The sequence below is a fragment of the Grammomys surdaster genome, unplaced genomic scaffold (assembly GCF_004785775.1).
Source record: "Grammomys surdaster isolate TR1022 unplaced genomic scaffold, NIH_TR_1.0 125807, whole genome shotgun sequence".
Lineage (NCBI taxonomy): Eukaryota > Metazoa > Chordata > Mammalia > Rodentia > Muridae > Grammomys > Grammomys surdaster.
In genome coordinates, this window is record NW_021620638.1 from 2,541,496 (window position 1) to 2,560,685 (window position 19,190).

Here is a 19,190-nt window from a genome sequence, read left to right on the forward strand (position 1 = left end):
AGCTCCGTGACAGGCTTTCCTGCTATTTATGCCAAAGGTTTCCCTTAAAGGGTCATCTCTCTCTGTTTATTTTAAACATTATCTAGAATTACCATATTATGGTACTTTCCCCCTTTTTAAAAAATATTTTTCACTGAAGAGGATGATTCATACACATAATTTTGCAATCAAATCTGAAAAGAATTCCTTCATAGGAATAATAAGTTAATTTAAAATCCACAATGAAACTGAAATAACAAAGACAGTTTTATTGATTTCAGTTCATTCAATATAGTGTTGGACAGAAAATAGGTTTGAGAATTCCTTTAGAGGTAGAGCCAGAGAAAAGTTAAGAGAGATGGATTTGCTCCAGACTAACTAGGGAGAAAAAACTGTGTCTATTTAGACATAACTGTCAATTCCAGGGTGCAATCATGAGAAATCTGATTAATTGGTGCTCAGGTTTTCTATTGCTCTGCCACTAATTGCCCCCAAAATAGACTGCTTTCCTATGAAATAACAGAGAGATAATACACTATACCCATTAGATGGCTACTATAAAAAAATAATAATACCATAATATAACATAAAACAATATAAAACAGAATATCTCAGAAATAACATGTATTGGTAGAGATGTGAAAAAATAGAATACTTACTAATTCATTGTCACAGAACTGTAAAATGGTGCTTTCAATATGGCACTTGATTAAAAATAGGATCATTCCTCACCTAACCATTCCATTTGGGCATCTCTGAAAAGCTGAGTGTAGAGCCTTTAGTAAATATTTGTGCACTGATGTGTTTATCAGTATTGTTCATAATAGCCCAAACACAAGAGCAAACTAATATCCATCAAGGGATTAATGATTTACATACATACATACATACATACATACATACACACACACACACACACACACACACACACACACACACACACACACACATATATATATATATATATATATATATATATATATATATATATATATACATACACACATATATATCATATATGTGTTGTGGTATGTATGTTATTTTGATTTAAAAAGGAATTATGACATGATTGAGCTTTCCATTAGACATTATGCTAAGTAAAATAAAGCACAAAAGGCCAAATGCCAAAGCATGTATGATTCTACTTTCACATAGTACCTAGTAGAGTTGAATTCACAGATGCAGAAACCAGAGGTTACAAGTGGCTGAGGAGGAGTGTGGAGTGCTGACTGGCAGGCTCAGAGCTTGGTATTGGGTTAGGTTCTGGAATTAGATGGTGGTGATAGTTGCCCAGCAGTGTGAATATGCTGAAGATTAGAATATACTAAAGAATGATTAAAGTGGTCCTGTACAAAGACATGTGTATACCTCTGTCATATACAGAGATTTAGTGATATTGCTTCTGTTCCTCTTATAGTGTGTCCTTGGAGTAGTGGAAAAAATTTCAGGTGCTAGGACAGCCACGGTCTTGTCCAGTACTTGTCCTGGCAAGGCAAGCAGTGTTCCCACTTTGGCTTTGGTGTTCCCTTCTAGGCATCTCAGCTCCTCACAATGGCTCATATTTTATCCTTCCATGGAGAGAAGGTCAGGATCAACTCCTGAATTTGAACTTCAGAGTAGCCTGTCCCTAGATCACTCACGTCTGATTGTAGAGGCCCGCTGGCTGTCAGACATAAAGATGAGCCTGTTGTCTGGACCTACCAGTTTCTTCAGATTTATACCTGGTGTTCATTAGAGCATGGTATGTGTGTTCTAAGAATGAACTAGAACACGGTGGGAACACATGGTATCTCCAGCGCATGGCATTGTCACCCTCATGCTCTCAACTTTAAAGCAGTTATGCAGCGTGTGATATGTCATGGTGGCCACTGACTAACAATTTCATCTACTGTCCTGAAGTTCTTCTTCTCATAATGTGTTGGAAGAAGGCAGAGTAAAGAATTTCCCTCCATCATAAATCAAACCACTCCTTTCAAAAGAAAGCAATCCAGGCTTTGCTGCCTTCTTAAAAATTAGAGCATCAAATATAAACCCAAGGGTCTGGAAAACGTGCATTTGCGATCCTTTGAGAGGATTTATTCTGAAGGTGCACTTGACTGCCTTAAGCCAGACTACAAAGTCAAGTTCTCACTAAACACACCAACACTGCAGTGGGTGTGAATGTTGGCCTTTGATGTTTTTATGAAATACACAAAGCAAAGACACTAAACTGAGTGTCCAGGTCAGGAAAGACTTGGAACTGAGTGGCTTCAAGGACAGTTTTACTCCCTAGTTAAGCAAAGAACTCGATAAGTATTCATTAAAAGTTATGAAACCACAAGAAGGACACTGATAACTTTGAAAAATGTTTCTACTTCTTATATTCTCTTTCAAAATGTTATATTATTTTCTAATATCATTGTAGGGATGCGATTTTGTCATCGAGACAGTGTAGGCAATCCCCCCTTCCATTGACTCTTCCCACAGACACTTGTGACTCTTGCTTTGTACAGGTTTTGTTTCATTATGTGTAAGTGGATCCTTTTTTCTACACTGGCTCATAACTTGTTTTAGCTACATTGTGTAATGTACAACTGCCCATTTCAGTATTTGACTTGCTGTTTAGAATTATATGGCATGAACTCTGGCTTTTAAAGCTTTTGCTAGTTAGCATTGATCATGACTACTTCTCGTTAGGCCTTTATGCAAAAGTGTAAGACTATCTCTAGACATCTACAGTGAGCATCGCTGGGATGAGGTCATGCTTATTTTTAAATTTAATTAATAATACCAAATTATCTCCTAAAAGCTGTGGCCAATTTACACCTCCACCCTGCAGTCAAGACGTATATTGACTTTCTGTTCTCCTGCCTACAGCCTCGGCTCTTTTTTTTCTCATCACTTTTCCTGAAGTAGTATGAGGGTGGGCTTCCCATTGCTTTCATTTGTTATTTGTTTCTGCTTCGAAATGAATTACTTTTTCCTATTTTTGCGCATTTGTTAGCTGGGAAGTTACACTCTTAAACTTCCCAACCCTTTTTCTTTTAAGATGGATCTTAGTTACCTATATGTTCTTATCTAGAGAACTGTCTAAGCTTCTGGAAGGCAGGTACCATGTCTTAACCTTTGCTTGTGTTCCTTTGGACTGTACACTGCTAGCATTTTGAAACATTTCCAAAAATTAAAGGCTACATTTGGTTAAGACTAGTATGAAGTGAGACTGTAAACTGATATACAACATAGATATAACATCAGGCGTAGGTGAAAAATTAATGTTCTGGAAAGAAATAGCATTAAGTAAAAATATGGTGTTAAGAAAGGAAAGGTTGTACATGGTGTTACTAGAAAACTGGTACATCTTTTTTTTTTTTAACATTATAAATTATTACCAGAACAGGGAGAATATCCCTGACTTTCAGCCATGTTGAAGAAGGATGAACATGCCATCAAAAAGGCTCTTGGATAGTTTCATTATCAGTTGTCAAGACATTTATATTACAATAGGTCATAGTAGCACCTCACTCTGATACTTGTAACAGTTTCTGTTTTACTGTTTTTTTCATTTTTTATTATTAATTTTATTTATTCTCTTTACACTCACTGCCCACTTCTTGATCACCCCCCACAGTCCTTCCCACACCCCCATTTCCTCTTCTGAGCAGAGGGAGGCCCCTTGGGTGTCCCCCTACCCTGACATATCAAGTACCCATGAGGCTAGGCATATCCTCTCCCACTGAGGCCAGACAAGGCAGCCCAGATAAAAGAACATTTCCCACATACAGGCAATAGCTTTTGGGATAGCCCCTGCTCCAGTTGTTTGGGACCCACATGAAGACTAAACTGCACATCTGCTACATATGTGTGAGAGGCCTAGGTTTAGTCTCTGTATGTTCTTTGGTTGGTGGTTCAGTCTCTGAGAACCCCAAGAGTCCAGGTTAGTTGACTCTGTTGGTCTTCCTGTGGAGCTCCTATCTCCTGTGAGGCCTGCAATCCTTCCTCCTATTCTTCCATAAGAATCCCCAAGCTCCATTCACTGTTTGGCTGTGGGTGTCTTTATCTGTCTAAGTCAGTTGCTGGTTGGAACCTCTCAGAGAACAGCCATGCTAGACTCCTGTCTGCAAGTATAACAGAGTATCATAGTGTCAGGGATTGGTGCTTGCTCATGGAATGGGTCTCAAGTTGGGCCAGTTATTGGTTGTCCATTCCCTCAGTCTCTGCTTCATCCCCCATGCCTGCCTTTCTTGTAGACAAGATAAATTTTGGGTTGAAAGTTTTGTGGGTGGGTTGGTGTCTTTATAGCACCATTGGGTTTTCTGCCTGTCTTCCAGAGATGACCTCTCTAGGTTCCATATCCCCAGTGCTGTGAGTCACACCTAAGGCCACTTCATTGATTCTTGAGCACCTCACTTACTCTACATCTCTGTCAAGTCCTAGAATTGCCCCCCACCTCCCTACCCCTATCAGTTGTAGATTTCCATTCATTCTTGTGACCATCTAGCCATCTCTCCAGACACCTAATCCTGAACCTGCCAACTCCCCTCCAAATTCCCTCTCCTGCCCAGTTCTCTTCCTCCATTTTCTTATGACTATTTAATTACCCTTCCTAAGTGAGGTTCAAGCATCCTTGCTTGTGCCTTCCTTCTTTATAAGCTTATTTGGGTCTATGGAGCATATAGCATGGGTATCCTGTATTTTATGGTTAATAGCCATTTTAGAAATCAATTTGGCAGTTTCTTGGAAAACTGGTAATAGTTCTACCTCAAGACCTATACCACTCCTGAGCATATACCCAAAAGACTCTCCACAATCCCACACTTTCTCAACTATATTCACAGCAGGTTTATTCATAATAGCCAGAAACTGGAAACAACCTAGATGTCCCTCAACTGAAGAATGGATAAAGAACACGTGGTACATTTACACAATGGAATATTATTCGGCTATTAAAAAAAGGACATCATGAATTTTGTAGGCAAATGGATGGATCTTGAGATTATCATTCTGAGTGAAGTAACCCAGAGTACATGTTATGCACTCAATTATAAGTGGATATTAGCCATAAAATACAGGATACCCATGCTGTTTCACTGTTAATATCTCCTTACTCAGTAGACCATTGGAATATGATTCAGAAGTTAGGACCAGATCCTACTCCCAAGAACAATCCACTGCTCCTAAGACTCCAGCTGCACTGAAGACACTCACTGCCCTTTATCTCTTCAAAAGCCTTCCTTCATTTCAGGCAGTTATACATTCAAAAATACTTCAGTGTTGATTCCGTTTTCTGTAGCTATAGCAAAGTATTCAATGCTGAGTACTTTATGAAGAAAAGAAGTTTATTTAGGTCATGGCATTTAAAACTCATAAAAATTAACATATCATTCTAGCTGAGAAATCATAGTGAGGATATCATGCAAAGAAGTTCTCCCTGCAAAAGCACCTGTAGAAAGAACACACAGCATAGGATGATGCTGATAGATCCCTTTTCAAGGTACGGGATCCCCATTGGCTCAGATGTCCAAATGCTTGGTCTGCAGTTGCTGGTGCTGCTTGGGTAGGTTTAAGAGGCGTGGCTTTGTCAGAGGAAGAATGTCACTGGAGGCAGACTTTGAGGTTTCAGAAGCCACACAGCATTCCCGGTTTGCTTGCTCTGTTTCATGCTTCTGTTTAAAGATGTGAGCTCTCCACTCTCAGATATCAGCCCCAGCTACTAAGTCTGTTTCCTTCTGCCAAGTTGACCCACCATTATGAATTACTCCCCAAGAACTGTAAGCCCAAATAAACTCATTTTTTCAATAAGATGTTTTGGTCACAGTGCAATGAAAAATTAATACAGAAGTATTATTTTTGTGTGTATATCTAATATTTATCTTGAACTTTGTTAGTAAGGAAATGATACCAACATGTTCTTTATCTTGGATGCGGGGTACTCAGTGGTTTTGATAACAATTATACTGTACATTTCAGCAGTTTCCAATATTTAATTTAAAAAACATCAAATTGATTTTATAATTAGTAAAATTGCATTAAAACTACTCCCAAGTAAATTTAAGGGGAGAAGCCAAAAGGAAACAATTCATAATTTAAATAGAATTAAATAATACAATAATGTGAAGATTTTGGCAGTTTTGGACATAAAAGGCTGGTGAGATAACTGTTGAATGGATATTTAATGATATTAAGAAATTTTTAATTATCAGTAATACAATGAGATTACTCTGTATGTTCTTATCTTTTGTGACCTACACTTCAATGTTTACCAGGAATACACATAAGATTTGCTTTAAAATTATGTGGTTATGTCGAGTAAGAGCCACGGAATTGCCAGACAACAGTATGAGAACTCAGGATGTCTCAGGGATACACACACAAGATAAGGACCCTTCAGGCCCATGTGGCCAATCTCTTTCCCTGTTGGAAAAGGAACTCAGGTCACAGCAAGAACAGAAGAGAAAGCTCTCTAAGACAAAGTAAATGTACCTGCCCATCAAGTGGCCAGTGAGTCAGTGCAGGCATTCCCAGAGTGATGTAGAGCTAAGGCAGAGGATTCATCCCCATTCTCTCCCAAGGGGTTTGCATGCATCATAGTATCAGATCATGACACAGATGTTCAATGTTGCAAAGCTCATTTGTGAGGATGCCATCATAATGAAGCAGTACACAGAAGCTATTGTTTCTAACTGCAGTGCTGGACCCAGACTCTTGGAAGGTCTTGTCACTTGCTGTCTGGTTACTCGGAGTCTGCTGTAACGCAGCTAGCTATCTGCTGCACCGGTATTTTTCATGCCGCAATTGCTCTTCCCCTCTACTATATAGCTTGCTCTTTGCTTCTACCCCAGACATGCCATCCTTAATTTTCAAGTGAAGTTCAACTTGTGGGTATGGTATGCAACCCCCTACTCAAGATATCCTCATACAGGAAAATGATATTTCTAAAGGACTGCATCACACTTATGTGGTTAACAGTTACTTAGTGGTGAGGAAGCCTGTTTGGGTTAGTCACTCTAAAATACTTTCTCTATGGCAGCACAAATTGGCCTTCCTTGCTTCAGCTTCCTGAGCTCAAAGACTGAAGTTGTGAGCCATCATGGCTATGTATGACTTAACCTTTTTATCGGTCCCACATCATACATACTTTGCACATGATATGGCAAACACTGCTGTGTCTCACCTGAGATGCCTCTTGCCCTTCATCTTGCCTAGGATACTCCTTTTGTCTGATGGATGATAGGTAATGGAATACTTGCTTTAAAAGAAGGAAGGAATAGCTGATTGGCATGTATCTCTTCAGAATTGACTGAAGAAGCTCTTTCCCCAGCCCACGTCTGGGTCAGATGAGTCGAATGAATGATTCTCTAGCATTATGCTGTTTTACAATGACCTGTTAGCAATGTGGTGCTCATTCACTATTTACCCACCATAGCTCAGCTCCACACCTGCCATCCCATGCTTCTACTAGGCTCAGGAGTCTGCAAACTACATTTTCTAGAATCCTTTTGCAGCTGGGTTCTTATTACTTCCTGCTAATAAAAACATTCTTGGGAGAGCAGAAGCCACCCAGAGGAAAAATGTTTTCTAAGGTTTCTCTTCAAACATGGTGGCAACTGCAGAAGGGTTGCTGGGGCGCTGCCTGTGAGGTCACAGCGGGGACAGGCTGGAGTAACAGTGGGCCAGGGGCACCAGCACATCCAGAACTTCAAGAACCTCACAGTAGTTCATCTGACTCGGACCCCGGCCCAGCTGCACTCATGCTTCTCATGCTTGGACCCCACACAACTTGCTTCCCCACCTTGATACCATGAAGAAAGTGCAAATCCCAGACATTGCCTTCAATCTTCCTTTAGCCCCAAAAGGATCTTTGACATGATTTCTCTATATTGATTCCTGTGTTTGAAGTATGCTATGGGGCTTCTCTTTACCCATCTGAGAGAAACTATTCCAGTTCTTTAATGTCTGGGCTGTCTTTTAAATCTTTTAATCTGACCGCACAATGTGGTACATGAAACGCAGTAGTCATAGAGATGTGAGGATGTGGGGTTATGGAACAAACTTCCTAGGAAGCTTCTGATGGTTTCTTTTAGCAAATAGGTCTAAGTAAATTAAGCATATTAGCAATGCATGTACCTTAGTTCTCTCCCCTATTCCAGCCTCTGTACTCTGTCTGTATGATCTGGATGAGACTACCTCTCAGCCACAGGCTCCAACTATAATACATATGAACCAATTTTGGCACTCACAGTTGATGGGAGAAATTTTCTGGAACCACTGAAAGGGGCTCTTTTCCCTCTGAACACTGCCTCAGATGGGCTGTGAATGAGATTCTATGAAAAGTATTTGCTAAAGTCTCTTGAGGCCAACACGTCTTTCCATTCAAAATCTCCAATATTTGTTACTGAAAAAGGTTTCCATTATTTTTTGTGCCACAAAGAAAAATTATATTCATAAAATCTTGGCTTTGGATGCTCCCACTGACTAGGCTGCTGAGGTTATTAAAGTCATTTTTTTATATTAAATGAATATAAGAAATTGTAGGTACTTTGGGATGAAAACTAAAAATCTAATATGCCCCTAGTGGTCTTGAAGAAGTATCCTAACTATGTATTGAAGGTGTAACCTTGAATATAGGATCATCTAAAGGTTATGAAGCAGAGAATCAAAGCTATTTCAGATAGGACTGAGGTATTACTTAAGGGTAAGAAAGAAATCAAGCCAAAAAATCAAGCGATAATTTAGTCCCTTTGTGGACATTCTATTGTGTGCATCACACAAAATGGCAGCCTTTGGAAGGCAGCCAATGTTGTGAACTCTTTATGGAGGGACAGGGGACTGAATCTTTCTTCTAGGTTCTGGCTCCATTTTCATTTTGGTTAGCAAAGTTGGAAAGCTAGAAAAGAACAGCCATTGGCAAAATGATGTCAGTGCCTTAGGAGAGCACTCATACCACAATTACAGATAGATAGATAGATAGATAGATAGATAGATAGATAGATAGATAGATAGATATCAAGAGCCCACTGTGTGCTAACTTGGTCAGAGGCTGCTGCACAAAACAGCCCTCAGCTTTTCATCCTGTGATGAGATGGATTGTCGATGCAGCTGTGAGGGAAAAAAAAAATGCAGTCAGAATGCAGAATATGAAGGGGTAAAAAGTCACACTGATGTGCTCTGGGACTCATGACTTCTTTAAGTCTTAGCCTCTGACTTTGCTATATGAGAGTAATAGAACGGATCTCGGAGGGTCATGATGACTATCATAGGAGATAGCACATGGAAGATGGAAGTGTCTGTAAAAGAGCATCCTAAGTCTACATTGAAGACAGAGCCTTGAACACAGCCAGTCAGTAGCCTATAGAGCAGCCATCTGCCTGTTGCCACTCTTTATGGTAGCTCTTGCTAATCCTTCATGTTTCTTGTCATCACAGTGTCTTGTGAATATTTAAAACAGGGCAAACCCTTTACTTACATCCAGAGGGGCAATGAACATGCGCAGAGCCTACATGAGCAAATACTAGGATATGCAGTGGCCATGGAAATGTGCAAGCTGCTCAAATAGAACGTGGGCTCAGAAAAGGAAGGGGAAAAATCCTGAAATTTTCAACCCAGAAAAAAACCTACGTTCTTGAAACCAGAAGTTTTAAGTGCAGTGAGCTCCTCAATTTACGTTCTCTATTACAGATTCATTACAGGTTCTCTTCGTGCTACGTAAAAAGCTCCTTACTTCCCAGTTAAAAGGTCATTATTTCCTTTCCTCTATCTCTTGCCATGTTTCCCTGTGTGGGCTCACCATTTGGTCCAGACTTTCTAGCCAGGGAGATGCTCAGATCCATGTTTCCACCATGGAATGGTTTTGTTTGTTTGTTTGATGTTTTTGTTCGTGTTTTCCTTGCTTGCTTTTAGCTTGCTTTGGGTCTCCATAGGCTGGGGCTTTAGCAGAGTTAGAGCCACATTATTCCCTTAGTCAGTGGACACACCTGAGTATCTTTCTGTATACTCTGAAGGCACTGGGAATAGACAGAGTTAAAAATAACCACCGAACTAACAATACGGTAATTGCTACTAAATAAATTGAAATTAAATAAATTATTCCAATGGTTTAAATTCTCCAAAGTCTAAGCTGCAATGAAACCTCTTAACAGGATAGCTGGGGACACATGGGAAGATGCTGGAAGATGTGTGGGTGTTAGCTAGAGGTCAAAAGGAATACTCCTGCTATGGTACTTGTCACTATCTTCTTCCCTTGCTATCAGTGAGGTGTTCCCCCGATCCTTAGCTCACACCATTCATAACTAAGAAATGCTTTTGGAGAACCTATTCGGAAGCACAAATTTTGACAAATAGTTTAGTCCTGCAGTGGGACTTTTGGAAACAATGAGTTCTGTGTAACACGGGAAGCCTGCGTTGGGTGACAGCACCTCTCTAGGAAGTTCATCTTTCTTTAGGCTGTACAAGAATCCTTTTCAGATACACAAAGCTCTAGGAAAAACCCAGGGTTCAAACTCATCAAGGGGCTCAACTCCGTGTCACTTTGAAATACCTCACACAGAGGGTGGGTTGGAAGAGAGATAGAGAGGGGCGGTTGACAAGTCTTATATGTCTATAGTCTTAAGTTCAAGACTGAGCAGCCATATAGGTACTGATGAAGTCACTGAAGTGTGTTGACACAGACTGGTCTCAGGTAATAAAATTATAGAGTTACTAGTCCCTAGTACCTGAGATTCAACTCCCAATGCTGCCACCCTAGAGACCAAAGGTTTAACACATAGCTCAAAGATAGTGTCAAGCCTACTTGAAAGAGAGCTTAGACCAAGCATGATTCAAAGTGCTATTTGCCATCATGCAATTGAACAAATGAGTACAATTGTGCAGTGCATATTTTGAACAGAAATCTTAGTGTATGATTTTAAATAAGTAAAGCCTAAAGTATTGTTACAGAAGTTATGTTAAAAAGTATTTCAAATTAGGATAACATTCTCTACAATACATTTACTAACTTCTTAACAGCACTTTGAGAATATGGGAATGAGAAATTTGTGTTCTTGAGCTTTGTACTGTTTAAGCAGAAAGATATTTCAAGATATGCCCTCAAATACGTATTCTGATGGAGAAACTTAGCATCAATGAAACAGAGAGAAAACATTGGTAACATTGGAAATGCATCATTTTGGAAAGAGAGATCCAAGACGGACTGGGCTTAGGTGGCCCCACGCATGGTGTTGCAAGGAGGCTGCATCTTCAAATACAGCTACAACTGGTGTGAAGGAGACAAGTTAGGACTGCAAAAATCAAATCCTGAGTGGAACATAGGACTACTTGTAACACATGCAAACATTCATGCTCATTTCTTCTTTAAAAAATTCAAGATATATATGAATTATTGACAATTCTGTGAGAACTAGCATTGCTCTGGGCAAAAATAGTACATTAATGCAAACAAAACCAGCAAAAAAGGAAGTTGCTGTAGTAACCAGATGAGAGAGGCACACCAATACTCTGGCAGAAGAATGAAAGAAGGGGCCTTAAGAGACTGAATTTATAAGCTGGCCAAAGATGTGGGTATTCAGACACACACCAGATGGGCACAGGATCTGAGTATAGAAATAAGAGTAGCTGATTAATTTTGCTGTTTCTGATTGAATTTGCTGTTTCTCTGGGGATTTAGAGCTGCTTAGGGTGGAATGGAGACTTAGAGACCAACTACTTTTGGGGACAGCTCAGTGTCCTTTTCAGCACCCTGACAGATGGTTACCAGTCTTAGCTTGAGCCATCCTGTCCCTTCCAGGGTCTCTGGGACCCAAAGCTCCCTTATATTTAGATGAATATTCCCTAACATAAGCCATTCTAGGCCAAGCCGGCTCTTGCTGCAGTTCCCACTGGTGCACCTCAGCAGCTGTTCTCAAGTCACATGCAAGTATCCTTTTTCTCCTCTTTTATGTAACTAATTTCTAAAATTTTAAATTTCCCATTCTTATCAGGTTTTGTGAGTTTAAAATATTGTAGTGTCCAATTTGTCCACTTGTTCCCAAAACGGCCTGGTTTTCACATTCTAGCTCTCTCCTGGCTACTTTTGTCAGATCTGTTTTTTAAAACACCTAAACCAAGTAAGTATTCTCACCTGCTAAATCAGGAGTGCTTCTCTCTGTAAATAGGACAAATAATCTATTAAAATTATCACAGTTTTCTTTCTTTTTTTTTTTTTTTAGCAGACAGACAGTCCATATTTGTGGTCATGTGGTAGCAAGTTATTGTTGTATAACAAATGACCCCAAAACTTAACAACTTAAAACACTTACCATCATTGTTTCTGATCTAGGTGTGATTTGGGTGGACTTTCATTGTCATGTGTATGTTAAGGTGTTGGTTGGGACTCTAGAGCCTGAAGATTGATGGGAACTAGACAATGGCTTCTAAACCATTCTAAGAGTAAGAAAGTAGACCAGGGAAAAGTGTAGAGACATAAACACAGACATAGACGTAGATGTAGACATAGATGCAGACACACAGACACAGACACAGACAGATAGATAGTGAGGATCAAGAGAGAAAGGGATAAGGTAGAGTAGTGCAGCCTGTGGGTAAGAAAATCATCAGGAAAGGGCCGTATTGACAAGTCACACACTCAGCACAGAGCTCTGCAAGAAACAAAAACCTCTCTCTCCCTTTCTACCCTGCCACAAATAATCCACCCACTTGTCCATCCATCCATCCATCCATCCACCCACCCACCCAGTCATTCATTCACTCAGCATCTTCCAGATGTTTTGAGTCATTCCAGTAGAAGCTCTCGGCACTAAAATGAACTAAAGGTTTCTTATCTGTACTGAGCCCACAGGCCACAGGGTGCCATGACAAAGGGAAGGGAATGGATGGAGACACCTGATACAGTCAAGGTAGGTCACTGTTATACATGGGCTTTCAGTTATAGCTCCCTTGCTCTTGGTAAGATAGAAACAAGAGCAGAGATGCCATGGCAGGAAAGGAAAAGCAAACCTTTTAAGTTCCAAAACATTTAAAAAAAATGTAGCCAACAGCTGCCAGTAGGTCCAGCTTTTGCAAACTCCAACCCCAAAATAATATAAAATAATAATGTAACCATCAATTCCACTGTCCTAAAGATCCAAAAGCTCAAATGACCAAGCTTCAGGGCTAAGGCCTCAGGGAGAATGTCCTACTTCCTATTCCAGGTCCCAGCTTGTCAGTGGGGAAGGGGTAAGAGCTACCAGATAATAGACGCCATCTTACCTCCTACTTTCTCTTAGAAGCAGCAATCTTTGAAAACAAATGTCTATCTTCTACCCATTTACATACATTCTTAGCGTGGTGATGGATCAACCAAGTTACCATGCCTGCATTTCCCATAGCACCAGGTCTAGTGCACAGACTGATGGCTAGAGCCAGCTGGGACTGGATAACCAAGTAAACAGAGACTGCATTTGTTCAACAGATAACCATGAACTAGATAAAGGCAGGCAGATCCTGGTACTGTCTAGAGCAAGAGAGAAAGAAGCCTTTAGCCAGTGGTCCAAGGTCAGGGTGACTGAGGACTGACTAGGAAGACTGGGTCATATAGTACAACAGCAGTGCAAGGGTGAAGGGCACAGAAGTAAACTCATACCCACCATACAGGAGTGACAGGCAGGAGGCTACAGTTACTGGCAATGTGTTATTAAGATAGATCAAACCAAAGCCTGCAAGCCCTTGCACATATAGGGCACAGGGACTCCTGAGAGTCTAGATAGGTGATGTCATAATGTTTGCTTTCAGAACTCCCCTGCTGGGTGTACATGAAGAGCTTGGACAGTGGCTGATTCTGTATGATTCAGACTGACTTTCATTCCCTCTTGTCTTTCCTAGTATCACATTGTTGTTTCTAATCACACTCAAATCTGTGCCAAACAAGTTTCTCTCCTCAGACTGTAGAAACCAGCCCTCAGCAGAATCAAGGCATAAGGAATGAAACTCAGTACAACTGAAATGTAGTATTAACACTCCAGGCCTTAATAACAAACCACAACTGATTCAGTATTTAACGTATAGAAATGCCTCCCCCATATGTCTGTGCCTACACGGTATTCCTGATGGTTATTCAGAACTCTATGTGGAACTGGGAAACAGGTTAACATTTATGCAGCAGGATAAGTCATCCTGCTGCGTACAGCCGCCCTCTGCTGGAAATGGGCAGTGGTTTCAGGGCAGCCAGTGCAGCCAGGCTGTGTGGGTAGCTTGATGCTTCTAGAATCTTCCTACTGCTTGCTCTTCAGATACACCAGTGATTCTTTCACCTGTGGAAACCTCATAATCAATACCTTACTCTTTCTATGTACCAAGCAGAACAGGTCAGCTAAGTACTTCTGTAAAAAGATCTTCAGTGGGTCAGAGCAGGTGCCCTGAAGGCGGACTGCGACTTCCGAGTTTGAATCTAGTTGGTGCACTGACTCCCACTTTGACTTGTGGGGAGCTGCTGAGCCTTTGTGTTTCTTCATGGGCAAACAGGCAATCTACCAAGAAGCCTTCATATACTGCTGCAGGCTGGCTAAGGCTCATAAAAGCCCTGCACATCATAGTTACTCTAAAAGATTTGTTTTGCAGGATTTCTATATTGTGACAATTGGCTGAGAGTGTCTGAAAAATTTTTCAAAGATGGGGACCAACTAGTAGGAAATTCTGGTTAAAACAATTAAACTAAAATGTCTGTCACTAAGTAACTTTAAATCTGGCTGATTCATACATAGGGCAGTTTTCTTCAAAAACAAGCATTTGTGCCTATAATCTCTGGTAAAAGTGGGCCAGGCTGGCTTCCTACATGTTTTATTTATTTAAAAGTTTTAAAATTATTTTATGGCACTTGGGAGGCAGAGGCAGGCGGATTTCTGAGTTCGAGGCCAGCCTGGTCTACAGAGTGAGTTCCAGGACAGCCCGGGCTATACAGAGAAATCCTGTCTCGAAAAACTAAAAAAAAAAAAAAAAAAAGAACAGAATTGTCTTGATTACAATGAGAAGAACTTATACTCTGAAGTCAAATTGTAAACTTAGTAGCATCCAAAAAAACGCTTTAAGCAGGAATTACACATTGGGAAGTTATTTTTCCAACACATTCTGTGTTTTGAGATAACACTAAATTTTCATGGGTTACAATTGGAATAAAATGCTCCTTAGAAATAGTGGTCATGGAAGTGATCACAGAACTTTGTTTATTGCCTTGCTTGTTCTTTGACTATTTGTGTTTATTATCTCCCTTGTTCTTTGACTATTGGCATCTATTGTATTGCTAGACCCTCAACCTAGAACTGACCTTAATATTTGCATGTAATGAAAATGGTATAAAAGCAAAAAGGAGGAGGGGGGATGGGATAGGGGGTTCTAGGGAGGGGAAATGTGGCAAGAGGATGGCATCTGAAATGTAAAGAAATAAAATATCCAATTAAAAATTCTTCTTAGAAAATTCAGAAATTAAAAAAAAATAAAATAAAATAAAATTATTTTATGTGTATCTGTGTTTTGGTTGGATGTATGTCGTGTACCACACACATGCCTATTGCTTACAGTGGCCAGAAGAGGGTTTCAGATCCCTTGAAACTTAAGTTGCAGACAGTTATGAGTTGCTATGTGGGTGATGAGAATTAAACCCAGATCCTGTGAAAGCGGTTAGTGCTCCTAATTATTGAAACAGGTTTTCAGCTCTTCAGATCTGTTTTTAATGGGCTGGTCACACACTACAAAGGCTGGATAACTAGCATTTTTAGTATTTTGTTATATTTAAATCTTTATAATGTGAAAAATAATGAGAAGGATTAATTATCCTTTAGTACAATTATTCGCCAATTTATTTTTTTAAGAAGAAAAAATTATTTTTGAAAAGGGAATGAATATACTTTGTTATTTGTACCTCAGCTCAGTTATTTAAGAATAAGAATGAAGCAAGCTTACTATCTCCTTTTCTGTACTTAGGGTTTATTGTCCAAATGTGATTTAGGAATTGATGTAATTTACCTCAGAAATAAAATGTGTTGGACTTAGCACCATCCTCCCCTTCATGAGTTCTGTTTAGTTTTTCTGGACAAGGACCTGCTCCAAACAGCAAGAGACGTAACAAAACTTACTAAGCCAAATCTTTACAATAAATTGGAAACGTTAAGAACAACAAAAGTGGAGGCAGTGAGATATATCTTAAGTCTCTTCTCGGCACTGGCCCCTCCCACTTCTTTGGAGAGTCTCACTTAACTCTGTAAGGGTCCCTAGCTTCCTCCTGACTTATCAACCACAGCTCCTCAGGTGCCCAAACCCACCTCTGTTCCTTAAAGGGCACTGGTCTGCTTGTAACACAATAAAGAATTCATAATGAGAAGGACAACATTTATTTATTCAACAAATACTGATTACCTGATGGGGCCAGATAACTAAACTAGTCAGAATGCACAGCATGTAAGTAGCAAACATAAAATTACAGTACATCAGCTAATGGTATTGCCACATGTGACAGTTTTCAGTGTTTCACCAAATTAGGAAGCTACCCACAGCTGATGACAGAGTAGCCAGGCAAGCCAGAACTGTTACCAGCAGAACTTTGGGCTGACTGCAGCTGGCAGTGTTGTCAGCAGTACAGCTCATGCCTGGTGGTGTAACTAGGGTCTAATGAAGTCACTTCAAACTCTGAGACTTGGATTTTTATTTGCTAACTAAATAAGCCAAATAAACAAATAATGAAATATTGCTTATCAATCCAAATATTTCCTAGCATGGGAATAGCTTTGACTTCTCCATCAGTGACAAGAAGCAGCTTCTGTAAGGGACGTCTGGAGAAACAACTGACATGGAGCACAGAGTAGCCCTGAACACATCACTGAACAGCACTGGTGTTGACACAGCTGCTGTGGTCCAATAGTCACCCAGAGTAGAGGACAAATGGCAGGTGGGCAGGGCTACTTCTTCATCTCCAGGACGGCACTTCCCGGCCCACGGGTCTTAGCACTACAGATGTTGCAGTACTGAGCAGGAGCATTCTGAAAACAATGTTAAAAGCATGAGTTAGAAAATGTCTACTTTTACATTCGGAAATGTGATTTTGTCATCATTTAGGGAGCTGAGGGCCCCGAAGTGATGGAGTATCATTCTTAGCTCTGTAGAGGATGTTTCAGCTCATCCAGGACCCATGTTTCTGTCACTCTGCAGCTCAAAGGGCACAAGCGAGGTGGGGAGATGGCTCAGTTGGTGAAGTACAAGCATGAGGGACTGAGTTCAAGCCCTAGAACCCATGGTCTAAAACCAAAAATGAAAACAAAACCAGCGGTTGTGCTGACAACTTACCAGGCTTGGCATAGGCAGGCACTCCTTGTGGAACATGTGCCGACAATGGAAGACCAACACGCTGAAGGGCTTTGCTGCATCTGCAAGAGGAAGGGACAGAAGGAGAACAACTCAGTGTAACTGGCAGACCAGAAAAGAGTTAAGCCAATCTTGAGTGAATTTCCCAGCAATAGGCTCCATTTGAAGAGGCTTCTTTACAAAAGCATCTGGAGGGGCGAGGAGCCCAAGCAGAGCTGGCATAGAATCACCTTGCTATCAACTACAATTTACAGGCTACTTACATGGCCTCAGTATCAGTTACCAAGACAACTAATGCAGTTCAATTTCACAGTGAACATGATGTTTATGAAAATGTAGAATGTGTCCCTGTGTATGTCCTGTCTATGATTCCCACTGCCAAATACTGAAATCAAGCATGTAGCATGAAAAAAAAATGTTATTCAGTTCACCTTTGCTTTGCCAAGATCTCTTGCTGAGGCCAGAGGCAGAACTGGGCTAGGACCTCAGGCTCTTTGCATTTACTATCCTTCTGTTTAGTCAATCTCATCTGCTTCTGTTGTGTGGCCAGATGAGCTCTGGTAAGACCTACTGTCCACCACAGGAGAAGCTGTGATTCAGCTTTACAGGGATCCATGACCCCTTTCACTGAAAAGCTCTGCTGTGCTTTACAGGAGTATTGCAAATGTGAACCTGCTCCCTTGGGAAGAGCACTTGTGTGAAAATGACTTCCTGTGCTCTACGAGCTATGGAACACACAGTTCCTAACACTGGAACCTGTGAGCAGTGACACCTCTGAGCTTTCCCATGCTGAATTTGCATTTTAAAGTACCCTGACAACTGTGTTTCTCTACTTTTGAATTATGAGTTTGTTTTTCTCATGTCTGAATGATCTTTTGATGCAGACCATTTTATTATTATGACAGTCTAGCAGAACAAAGAGACAGAAGCCTCTATCCTTTAGTGAGACAGATAGTTGATGCTGAGTACTGCTTCCATGAAGACAGTCTGGGTGCCTAGAAGTACAGTGAAGACGAAGTCACTCATCAATGCCCCTAGATATCCATATGGGTCTTTCCCCTCACAACAGAAATATATGGACTGACTGTTAGGTGTTCATCTGGCTTTGCTTTACTTTTGAAGATTCTCAAAGAACAGCCCCTAACTGGATCCATTAGCATCACCTTGTTGGAAGTACTGGCTCTCAGTACTTCCCATAGTCCTTGGAACTGAGGCCAGGGCAGGGTTTGAAGAATCTGTGGGTTCTTGCAAAGCTTGCAGATGCTGATACACTACTCTGTCAGGAGCAGCAGCATTCACAAGAATAGGGAAGAGGCTGAAATCCTTCAACTGGGAAGCCATATAATTTTCAGGCAGTGATTAGCTAATTTCAAAATCTCAATTCATGAACACGTGTTTGAGAAATGATATTCCTTCTAACCATCTTACCTGTTGGGAGGATGGGAGAAAGGCACGATTCACAGATATTCTCTTCTGTAAGGAAACACACACATTACAGGTTAAGCACATTGACATTTGCTTGGTCTCTCTGGAAAGCATGGTACAGGGCTTGAAGTATCCTTCCAGATTTACCCACCATCTACCAGAACGCCTTTCATTTGGGTTCGGTGCATTTTTTTCAGCAACGACAAAGAGTCAGCTACGAGGATTTTCTTGCAGCCTTCCCGAAGCAGAATCTAGTGTACATGTTTAAAAAGAAAGACCACTTAGTAACTCAAGTGTGTGTGCATCTGAGGAATCAGACAATACCAGAGACGCTTATAAGCTCTTTAGCCCACCAAACACTGTCAAGTAAGCCAGGCATTATTCCTTGCAATTTATTTGTTTTTATGTGTACATTGTGGCATTGGTAAAATCAAATACAAATTCCAAAGTCTTGTAAAGACTAAAATTCTACTGCTATCTCACAGGCT

General features: G+C 40.5%; 1 protein-coding gene across 1 annotated transcript in view; it reads right to left on the reverse strand.

Annotated features, from left to right (window-relative positions):
- Window positions 1–16,294: 16,294 nt before the first annotated feature.
- Vps41 (VPS41 subunit of HOPS complex) overlaps window positions 16,295–19,190 on the reverse strand; it is a 151,308-nt gene continuing 148,412 nt past the window's right edge. Inside the window, exons 26-29 of the mRNA XM_028789244.1 lie at window positions 18,854–18,953; window positions 18,706–18,750; window positions 17,260–17,339; window positions 16,295–16,955 (exon numbers count right to left, since the gene is read on the reverse strand). Coding sequence (XP_028645077.1) covers window positions 16,875–16,955; window positions 17,260–17,339; window positions 18,706–18,750; window positions 18,854–18,953 — 306 coding nt within the window. The 3' untranslated portion in view covers window positions 16,295–16,874. The remainder of the gene's footprint in view (window positions 16,956–17,259; window positions 17,340–18,705; window positions 18,751–18,853; window positions 18,954–19,190) is intronic.